Raw genomic sequence first — 11,654 nt, 5'->3', positions numbered from 1 at the left:
AGAGACGGGGGTTTCACCATGTTGGCCAGGCTGGTCTTGAACTGCTGACCTCGTGGTCCTCCCGCCTCAGCCTCCGGAAGTGCTGGGATTACAGGCGTGAGCCACCATGCCCGGCTAGAAGTTTTGTAGATTTAGCCGTGGCATGATCAAGGAGTTCCTATCTGACAGTTTCTATTTTCTCAATGAGTTTTCCGAAGAAAAGGGGAGAGGCTGTTTCCCAGGGAGTGTGCAGTTCTGAAGGCTAACCAGGGACGCCTGGTTTTGGGCAACTACAAACGGTTGTGTTCAAACTGAGCGTGTGTCAGACACGGGTTGGAGTGTCAAGAGAGAAGGCAGGAGCGTTTAGTCTGCTTCAGATATGAAGACTCCCTGTATCCCCAAGGCGGCGGCCAGAGCCCTGCTGCTCAGGAGAGGCGCCCCACGTGGAACGTGTCGGCGCAGGAGGGGCGGCCTGGCGCAGGTCATTTGGGACCTCGGCGGGTTGGCGCATGCGCGCGAGACGCGCAGGCGCGCGCCCCTTTCCCTTTTCTGAGTTTTCTGTGTCACCCCGATTCCGCTGGTTTTTCTGGCTATAGTTCGCCGGTTTTTCTGGCCATAGTCCCCGCGTCCAGCATGGAGCAGCTGGACGAACTGGAGCTGCTGATGGAGAAGAGTTTTTGGGAGGAGGCGGAGCTGCCGGCGGAGCTGTGAGCGGAGCGCGGGGAGGGTGTGGGAACAAAGCGGGAGATTTGAAAGAAGGAGCGGGAGAGGCCGCGTCCGCACCTCCGCAGACTGACCAGGCCCAGGGCGCAGGGGCCCGGGGCAGCTCCCTGGGCACCCGACGAGCCTCTGGAGTCGGGGCCCGCCTCCCAAGGTGTTCTTTGGGGCCACCCTCAGCCAGAGCCTGGACTTTCCCTCGCCCAGCAGTTCATTGTTTCCCTTGATTTCACCCGTTTCCCTAATTTGAGGAGCTTCGGCCACTGAAATGTTTTTATAATAGGAAATTGCGACCGCCCTAGGCTTTTCTCGATGTTTAGTTGGATTAACTTATCCTTGGGAGATCTCTGCACTCTCAGCCTGGTGTATATAAATGATCAGAGGAAGTTAACCACGGTCATAATGTGGAATTACTTTCAATATAATAGCAATAATGCTAATTAGCGTTGAGGGATTTTTGCGTTTGGGCTTTTGATCAGCAATACCTTTTGAGAAACATCTTTAAGGCATCATAGCCAATCTTGGGAAATTCATGGCCTGAGGCTAGGTGGAGTACATGAATAAAGCGTTTGCAAAATAATAGAACGGTCACATAACAAAAGATAACTTGTAGGGTAATGTGAAAGGCATTTGGTGTTATCACTGGAGAGGTAATGACTTTGGACTCTCGGTTGGTCCCTCACTGATGCCGCAGTCAAACGGGGAAGACTTAAGAGGTACTTAATAGGAGAAGGGCTGTTTTCTTGAGGAGAGATTATTATTTTGCATAATTTTAGACGGCTTGGACCGATGGATGAAAGTATTGAGAAATTGACTTACCCACTTTAAATATAAGGAATAAAGTTCTGAATTACTATGTAAAGGATTGAGCTAATTCGATACGTATTAAGCTTGCGTTCTGTCCAGTGAGATTTTATCGAAAGATTTCCGGCATTACGTTAGCAGGTTGGACTAAATTATTTCTAAGTACAATTCTGTGGCTCATGGTAGGACTTTCAGTGAACCACGGACACTACCCTTTTCCATAACATAAGACTCATATTTACAAAAAGAATCTTGTCCAAAACATCTCCTTTTACTTGTACTTTGGGAAGGTTTGCACCAATGGTAGAAATTTCTTGTTTAATAATATCCAATTTATACTTTCCTTTCTTTTTCTTTTTTTCCCCCCCAGAAACGGAGACTTTTTCTGTCGCTCAGGAAGGGGCGCAGTGGCATGATTGTATCTCACTGCAGCCTCAAACTCCTGGGCTCAAGCAATCCTTCCTCCTCAGCCTCTTGAGTAACTGGGACTACAGGTGTGCATCATCATGCCTGGCTTCCAGTGTATTCTTAATCCTCATTGTAATGGGTATCCCACAGAACTCCTTACAGAAGTTAAAATGGAAAATCTCATAACATGAGCATGTTTGAAATGGCATTACTTCTGGGAAGTTTTTATAATAGGAATTGTGTGTCTTTGCTCTCTTAATTTTACCTATTTTGGCTAAATGTCATTGCAATAAGCTTTTCAGAAGAAAGAAACCTAGAAAACTGGAAGATTGGTTTGTAGATAAAACAGATTGGATGGCTTCTTATTTCATGGTTGTGCTAAAATAGTTTTGTATGTGTGTGCTTTAGATTTCAGAAGAAAGCGGTAGCTTCCTTTCCCAGAACAGTTCTGAGCCGAGGAATGGATAACCGGTACCTGGTGTTGGCAGTCAGTACTGTACAGAACAAAGAGGGAAACTGTGAAAAGCACCTGGTCATCACTGCTTCACAGTCACTAGAAAATAAAGAACTATGCATCCTTAGGAATGACTGGTAATTTTTATGTGACTTTGAGCACTGATTCGAGTCTTAAGGGTACCATCGTAAAACTCATCAAATGGCTTCTGTGAATGTTACTATAATTTAATTGTTTAAAAGGGAGTAGATTTGATCCTAGCCTAATTCTGCATGAAAATTGTATCTATTACTCTTGTATCTCAAGTATCATATTCCAAAAATTGACTTTTGTTGTCATTTGAAGATCATGTGGGCCAGACATGGTGGCTCACACCTGTAATCCCAGCACTTTGGGAGGCCAAGGTGGGCGGATCACCTCAGGTCAGGAGTTTGAGACCAGCCTGACCAACATGGAGAAACCCCATCTCTACTAAAAATAAAAAAAATTAGCGGGACGTGGTGGTGCATGCCTGTAATCGCAGCTACTCTGGAGGCTGAGGCAGTAGAATTGCTTGAACCCGGGAGATGGAGGTTGCGGTGAGCCGAGATCATGCCATTGCACTCCAGCCTGGGTAACAAGAGCAAAACTTGGTCTCAAAAAAGAAAAAGAAAAGAAAAGAAAATCACGTACAAAGAGCCTTATTAATGACTACTTCCTATTTCCCAGTACATTCTAAGATTGCAGCTTAAACGCATGCTAGTGTTAACTAAGAGCAAAATTAATTAACACATATGAACATTCTTAGGCCTTAGATTTCTCTGCTCAGAATGTGGTATGTGAGGGATGGAGTGTAGATGCAGAAAAGCTAGAGGTCTAACTTTGGCTCTTCGTTTAAGCTGTGAATTAGTTTGTTTTTGTTGTTGTTGTTGTTGTTTTTGGAGATGGAGTCTTGCTCTGTTGCCCAGGCTGGAGTGCAGTGGCGCGATCTCGGTTCACTGCACCCTTTACCTCCCAGGTTCAAGTGATTTTTCTGCCTTAGCCTCACAAGTAGCTGAGATTACAGGCGTCCGCCACCACGCCCGGCTAATTTTTGTATTTTTAGTAGAGACAGGGTTTCACTATGTTGGCCAGGCTAGTCTTGAACTCCTGACCTCAGGTTATCCACCCGCCTCGGCATCCGAAAGTGCTGGGATTACAGGCATGAGCCACCGCGCCTGGCCTAGTTTGAACTAGTTCAGTATGATTTTATTCTTGCTACACTGGGTTTGGCTTCATGCTTCAAGACTTATAGAAGCTGTAGATTTCCTATAAGTCTTAAGAAAGAATTATTAAAACAACCCAATTCATAATTGGAGCTATATATATTACATTAGTAAAGGTTTTTTGATAGCTTTTGCAATAGACTTTACTGGCACTAAGTTGTTTTTCTCTTTGGGATTTATAGAAGACTCTTGAGTATTCTCAGATGTGTTTGGCACATAGAAAGGGATAGAGTGACTAGGAGTTGTTTTAGAAGACTTTATCCTGGTGTTTTATTTTATTTTTTTGAAGACCCAGAAATTTAGAAATATTTTTTTCTTCTTCAGATAAAATACTCATTTATTTTTTTGAAGCCTCCCTAATGTGTTTAATGTAGGAACCTAAGCAATGTATTTATACTTTAACTTTGCTTTATTTTCAGGTGTTCTGTTCCAGTAGAGCCAGGAGATATCATTCATTTGGAGGGAGACTGCACATCTGATACTTGGATAATAGATAAAGATTTTGGGTATTTGATTCTGTATCCAGACATTCTGATTTCTGGCACAAGCATAGCCAGTAGTATTCGATGTATGAGAAGAGCTGTCCTGAGTGAAACTTTTAGGGTAAATAATAGTAACAGTTAATGTTTCTGCAGGGTCTGAGAGTGTTACAGAGCACTTTTACATTTATTATTTCAGTTAATCCTCTCAGCAACCCTATAAAATAAATGGTATTAATCAGCTGCATTTTATAGATGAGGAAAAATGGGCTCAGAGAGGTTAAGTGACTTGCCCCGCAGCCACATAACTACGAGGTGGCAGTGCTAGGACTAAAGGCCAGGTGCCTGAGTCCTTCAAATCTTGTTCAGGGCTCAATAAGTAATTATAGTAAGAAAATTAATTTAAATGATAAACTTTTAAATTTAAACACAGCTAGACATTTCCAAACTTGGCTTCATGTGATTCCCACTAAACTAAAAATAAATGTGTAAGTCACTGTTTAAAAATGTATTTTGGTAGAAAAATTAACCAGGTGTGGTGGCATGCACCTGTAGTCCCAGCTACTCAGGAGACTGAGGCAGGAGAATCGTTTGAACCCGGGAGGCGGAGGTTGTAGTGAGCCGAGATCAGGCTACTGCATTCTAGCCTGGGCGACAGAGCGAGACTCTGTCTCAAAACGAATAACAAACAAATTGTATTTTGGGCTATTTCAAACATACTAAGAGATGATTGTAATAAACTCCCATGTACTCAACACCCAGCTTTTAATTTATTTTTCTTGAAACATGCAGTTTTATTTTAAAATAAAATAAGTCTCAAAAAAAAAGTGTATTTGGGGGCTGGGCGCAGTGGCTCATGCCTGTAATCCCATCACTTTGACAGGCCGAGGTGGGAGGATCACGAGGTCAGGAGTTCAAGACCAGCCTGACCAACATGGTGAAAACCCGTCTCTACTAAAAATACAAAAATTAGCCAGGCATTGGGGCGCGTGCCTGTAATCCCAGCTACTCGGGAGACTAAGGCAGGAGAATCGCCTGAACTCTGGAGGCGGTGGTGCAGTAAGCGGAGATCCTACCACTGCACTTCATTCAGCCTAGGGGACAGAGTGAGACTCCATCTCAAAACAAACAAAAATGTATTTTGGGCTATTTCAAACATACAAAGAGATTATTGTAATAAACTCCCATGTACCCAACACCCAGCTTTTTATTTATTTTTCTTGAAACATGTACTTTTATTTTATTTTGAGTCTCACTGTGTCACCCAGGCTGGAGTGCAGTAGGTCACCAAAGCCTTGACCTCCCAGGCTCAAGCAATCCTCCTACCTCAACCTCCCGAGTAGCTGGAGCTATAGGCATGAGCTACTGTGCTTGGCCTGAATATTAAGTTTTAAAAAACTTTTTGGGCCAGGCGCAGTGGCTCACGCCTGTAATCCTAGCACTTTGGGAGACCGAGGTGGGCGGATCACGAGGTCAGGAGATCGAGACCATCCTGGCTAACACGGTGAAACCCCATCTTCGCTAAAAATACAAAAAATTAGCCGGGTGTGGTGGCAGGCGCCTGTAGTCCCAGCTACTCGGGAGGCTGAAGCGGGAGAATGGCATGAACCTGGGAGGTGGAGCTTGCAGTGAGCCGAGAGAGAGAGCCGGCCACTGCACTCCAACCTGGGTGACAGAGGGAGACTCCGGCTCAAAAAAAAAAAAAAAAAAGAGTCTAGCCTAATACAAGAGTTAATCAAGAAATGAAGTATGAAGTAGTTTTTCTTTTTGAGTAGAGAAAAATTCTTTGCCAAAAATCTCTGCTGTAGGTTAAAAAATATTTTTTTCTTCCCAAACATTACTGTTAAGTAGGTTTAACTTTTATATTTGAATGGTATCTTTTACTTACATGAGTTTATCAGCTATACCTTTATTGACTTTTCTATTGGGTGGATTATCAAGTGAAATTAGAGTACAATACTTTAAATATTATTTGAGAACATTTTGAATTTTTAAATATTGGTTAATTTTTTTTCAAAATGGAGAACATTGATTTTAAAAGTAACTCATACTCAGCCTGGCCAACATGGTGAAACCCTGCCTCTACTAAAAATACAAAAAATAAAAGTTAGCTGGGCATGGTGGCACACACCTGTAATTCTAGTTATTTGGGAGGTTGAGGCATGAGAATCATTTGAATCTGGGAGGTGAAGGTTGCAGTGAGCTGAGATTGTGCCTGAGTGTCAGAGCAAGAGTCTGTCTCAAAAAAAAAAAAAGTAACTCATGCAATAATAATTCAGACAATTCTGAATAGAAGAAAGTGAAAGTCACTTATAATTCCACCCACCAGAAAAAAAATTGTTTAATATTTTGGCATTTGTCTTACCAGTGCATTTTGGCTATGGTGGTTTAATAGATTAGATAGTAAATATATACAATTGTGTCTGTTAATATGTTGTGAAATAAATTGTGTGACTTGTTTTTGTAGAGCTCTGATCCAGCCACTCGCCAAATGCTAATTGGTACGGTTCTCCATGAGGTGTTTCAAAAAGCAATAAATAATAGCTTTGCCCCAGAAAAGCTGCAAGAACTTGCTTTTCAAACAATTCAAGAAATAAGACATTTGAAGGAAATGTAAGTAGTTATAAGAGGAACTGCAGGTATAATTTCATTATATAACTTCTGTCCTAGAAACTATAAAGTATTTGTATAGACTATCCAATATAAATTAGTGTAATCTAAAATGCAGATTTCACAGTTCTAGTACACTGTTGGAACTCTGTGTAGAGTTTTTGAAATTGCCCAACAGGATCTTTTTGGGTAAAAATATCTAAATATTTTGTACATGTGCGTAACAGATTCCTTAACTACTTTCAGAGAATGTATAAAGAACTTTTTTTTTTTTTTTTTTTTTTGAGACGGAGTCTCGCTCTGCCGCCCAGGCTGGAGTGCAGTGACAGGATCTCAGCTCACTGCAAGCTCCGCCTCCCGGGTTCACGCCATTCTCCTGCCTCAGCCTCCCGAGTAGCTGGGACTACAGGCACCTGCCACCGCGCCCGGCTAGTTTTTTGTATTTTTTTAGTAGAGACGGGGTTTCACCGTGTTAGCCAGGATGGTCTCGATCTCCTGACCTCGTGATCCGCCCGTCTCGGCCTCCCAAAGTGCTGGGATTACAGGCTTGAGCCACCGCGCCCGGCCATAAAGAACTTTTTTTGCATTAGTTCTAGAAACAGTGTAATATACTGAGAATTATATGGGGTTGGGAATAAGATGAAACTAGTTTCAAAATACAGCTTTATGACCAGGTGCAGTGGCTCACGCCTATAATCCCAGCACTTTGGGAGGCTGAGGCAGACGGATCACCAAGTCTGGAGATTGAGACCATTCTGGCTAACACGGTTAGCCCCTGTCTCTACTAAAAATACAAAAAATTAGCTGAGTGTGGTGGTGGATGCCTGTAGTCCCATCTTCTCGGGAGGCTGAGGCAGGAGAATGGTGTGAACCTGGGAGGCAGAGCTTGTAGTGAGCTGAAATCACACCACTGCACTCCAGCCTGGGTGACAGAGTGAGACTCTGTCTCAAAAATAAATAAATAAATAAATAAAAATAAAAAATGTAGCTTTACAGTATTTTTTTTGGGGGGGAGATAGGGGTCTTGCTATCTTGTCCAGGCCTTACTCAAACGACTGGGCTCATGTGTTTCTCCCCACCTCAGCCTCCTGTGTATCTGAAACAACAGGTACATGTCACCATGCCTGGCCTGCCTTACCAGTTTTTGTTTTGTTTTTGAGATGGAGTCTTGCTCTGTCACCCAGGGTGGCGTGCAGTGGCTTGCTCTTGGCTCACTGCAGCCTCCACCTCCCAGATTCAAGCAATTCTCCTGCCTCAACCTCCCGAGTAGCTGGGATTACAGGCATAAGCCACCACACCTGGCTAATTTTTTTGTATTTTTAGTGAAGACGGGGTTCCGCCACTTTGGCCAGGGTGGTCTTGAACTCATGACCTCCAGTGATCAACCCACCTCGGTGTCCCAAAGTGCTGGGATTACAGGCATGAGCCACCATGCCTGGCCTAAAATTTTGATACATATTACCAAATTGCTCTCTATAGACATTGTCCCAGTTTACATTTGTACTGACAATATATGAGACTTTGTGAGACCGTATGGTCATCTACATCATTTTTAATCAACTGGAAACTGCCTGATTTCAAACAGCCTTATGCAAGGATAACCTTCACTTTCAGTAGTCTTAACTGTGTGTTTCTCTAGATCTTTTTGGATGCTTTGGTATTAGCAGTTGCTTCCTGGCTTGAGGAATTTCAGCTTCTCTTTCAACCTGCGGCTGCTATTTTGCTTAAGACAATTTTGGCAGAGCTAGCATTGTTAATTTTGTTTTCTCTATTGGACTGGCTCTCTCAGAGGGCTGACACAACTCTGCTCTGTCAGTCTTGGTAAGCTGGAGGTGGCAGAAACCTAGGAAAGTAACAGCTTATTAAATCTGGTATTAGAAATATTGCACAGTTATATGGTAAATATGTAGTGTCCTAAAGTCTCAATGTCTCATGAATGTGTTATTATACTGCTCCCTTGAGCAAGTGAGAAAAATTATAAGTTGTATCTTTTTTTTTTTTTTGCGACAGAGTCTCGCTGTGTTGCCCAGGCTGGAGTGCAGTGGCTCACTAGGCTCACTGCAAGCTCCGCCGTCTGGGTTCACGCCATTCTCCTGCCTCAGCCTCCTGAGTAGCTGGGACTACAGGCGCCTGTCACCATGCCCGGAACAGTGCTGACCTATAGTTAGCACTGTATTTGTTGTTATCATCATGGTCTTTATACCTTAATGATTTTCTTTTTTCTTTTTGAATCTCGCTCTGCTGCCCAGGCTGGAGTACAGCACCGCGATATCCTCTCATTACAACTTCTGCCTCCCAGGTTCAAGCGAGTCTCCTGCCTCATCCTCCTGATTAGCTGGGATTACAGGCGTGCGCCACCGCGCCCGACTACTTTTTTTGCATTTTTTAGTAGGATGGGGTTTCACCATGTTTGCCAGGCTGGTCTCGAACTCCTGACCTCAGGTGATCCACCCTCCTCAGCCTCCCAAAGTGCTGGGATTACGGGTGTGAGCCACCACGCCCAGCCTATACTTTAATGAGTTCTTGTCATCAGCTAAGTGCTTTACATACATTGTTCTATAATCCTCAGACTAACTATGTAAGGTAGTTATTATCTCCTCCTTACAGATGAGGAAACAGGCTTAATTAACAGTGACTTGCTCTTGGTCATATATCTGGTAGTGCAGAGTTAGGATTCAAACCTAGGTGTGATTTTTATATACAAACTGATATGCCCCTACCACCCTAGAGTAGTTATTAAGATTGGGGAGCTTAAATATAAAGAAGGAACTGGAATAATCATCCTGGGAGGGTAAGTTTATAACAGCAGTTCTCAAAACTTTTGCTCTCAGGACCCCTTTACACTAAAAAATTATTGAGGACTGGAAAGAGCTTCTGTTTATGTGGGCTATATCTATGATTAATTACTGTACGAGAAATTAGAACAGATGTTTATTAATTCATTTGAAATTAACATGTATATTCATTTATTTTGTTGTTGTTATTGAGGCAGTCTTGCTCTGTTGCCCAGGCTGGATTGCAATGGCATGACCTTGGCTCACTGCAACCTCCGCCTCCTGGGTCAATCGATTTTCCTGCCTCAGCCTTCCGAGTAGCTGGGATTACAGGTGCCTGCCACCACGCCTGGCTAATTTTTGTGTTTTTAAGTAGAGAGGGGGTTTCACCATGTTGGCCAGGCTGGTCTTGAACTGACCTCAAGTGATCCACTCCTCTCGGCTTCCCAAAGTGTTGGGATTACAGGCATGAGCCACCGCACCTAGCCTAAAATATATATTCATTTAAAAATATCAATCTATGCTTGTTAACATAACATTTTAATGAAAAAAACTGTTGTAAAAAATAAATAATGCATGTCATTGTTTTACGTTTTTTCAGTTTCTTCTTTCTTCTTTCTTCCTTATTTATTTTTTTTTTTGAGGTAAGGTCTCTCTCTGTTGCGCAGGCTGGAGTGCTGTGATGAAATTATCACCCACTATAGCCTCAAACAATCCTCCAGCCTCTATTTTTTTTTTCTTTCTTTCTTTTTTTTTTGAGATGGAGTTTTGCTCTTGTTGCCCAGGCTGGAGTGCAATGGCATGATCTCAGCTCACCGAAAACTTCCGCCTCCCAGGTTCAAGCAATTCTCTTGTCTCAGCCTCCTGAGTAGCTGGGATTACAGGCATGTACCACCATGCCTGGCTAATTTTGTATTTTTGGTAGAGACGGGGTTTCTCCATGTTGGTCAGGCTGGTCTTTAACTCCCCACCTCAGGTGATCCACCCGCCTCGGTCTCCCAAAGTCTTGAGATTACAGGTGTGAGCCACAGAGCCTGGCCGGTTTTTTTTTTTTTTTTCCTTAAAGCTACAGCACCCAGTATTCCCAGGTGGTCTCCCAAGTAGTAACCAAGCTCAACCCTGCTTAGCTTCTGAGATAAGATGAGATCAGCTGCGTTCTGGGTGGTATGGGTGTAAACCAAGCCTCTATTTTTGCAAATGTTTTAAAGTATGACTTCATAGAAGATCGTGGATTCTTGTGTCTGCCTCTGCATTCAAAATATTTCTATATTTTATGTCATGTAGCCTCAGAAGATTCAACTGTACTGTCATGAAAGGAAAATGATAAATAATGTATTCATATTGTTATGACATAATTTTGACCTTGTAAGAACCCTGAAAAATTGATACTTGGGTTTTTTTGTTTCTGCAGATTTCTCACGTAAGAAGTTAACATTCCTATATACTGTCCTTTGATGTTGTAAGACGGTTACTGCCTTTCTGTCCATATGACCCTTTTTCCTCTTTAACGTTTCTACTTTCCATTGCTTGGTTTCAGGAGCAATATCTCAATTTTTTTTTTATATCCCAAAGGTATAACTGGGACTCTTCCAATTAGACCATGGTATGAATTAGAGCAAATTATCTGAAATTTGATGTCATGTCACTGTTTCAGTGTTATTTGGATTTTTTTTTTTTTTTTCAGACAGGGTCTCACTGTCACCCAGGCTGGAGTACAGTGGTGAGATCACAGCTCACTGTAACCTCAAACTCTTGGGCTGAAACGATCCTTCCGCTTCAGCCTACTGAAGAGCTGGGACTATAGTTCCACACCACCATGCTTGTTGTTATTTGGATGTTTTTTAAAAATTGTGGTTAAATACATATAAAAATCACTGTGTTAGGCTGGGCGTGATGGCTCACCCCTGTGATCCCAGCACTTTCAGAGGCCGAGGCAGGCAGATCACGTGAGGTCAGGGGTTCAAGACCAGGCTGGCCAACATGGTGAAACCCTATCTTTACTAAAAATACAAAAATTAGCTGGGCATGGTGTCGTATGCCTGTGGTCCCATACAGGCATACGACATACAGGCATAGTCACTGAGGGGACTGAGGCAGGAGAATCACTTGAACCTGGGAGGTGAAGGTTGCAGTGAGCCGAGATTGCGCTAACTTGGGCAACAAGAGCGAAACTCTATCTAAAAAA

The 11,654-nt window shown here is 42.9% G+C and overlaps 1 protein-coding gene across 1 annotated transcript in view; it reads left to right on the top strand.

Moving 5' to 3' along the window:
* The first annotated feature begins 470 nt into the window (after positions 1 to 470).
* Positions 471 to 11,654, top strand: part of DNA2 (DNA replication helicase/nuclease 2) — a 64,989-nt gene continuing 53,805 nt past the window's right edge. The window contains exons 1-4 of the mRNA XM_011994092.1: positions 471 to 686; positions 2,317 to 2,499; positions 4,026 to 4,209; positions 6,553 to 6,698. Of these exons, the coding sequence (XP_011849482.1) occupies positions 613 to 686; positions 2,317 to 2,499; positions 4,026 to 4,209; positions 6,553 to 6,698 (587 nt within the window). The 5' untranslated portion in view covers positions 471 to 612. The remainder of the gene's footprint in view (positions 687 to 2,316; positions 2,500 to 4,025; positions 4,210 to 6,552; positions 6,699 to 11,654) is intronic.

Source organism: Mandrillus leucophaeus, unplaced genomic scaffold (genome assembly GCF_000951045.1).
Source record: "Mandrillus leucophaeus isolate KB7577 unplaced genomic scaffold, Mleu.le_1.0 Scaffold441, whole genome shotgun sequence".
Taxonomy (NCBI): Eukaryota; Metazoa; Chordata; class Mammalia; order Primates; family Cercopithecidae; genus Mandrillus; species Mandrillus leucophaeus.
This window is presented reverse-complemented; position numbering and strand designations above follow the sequence as displayed.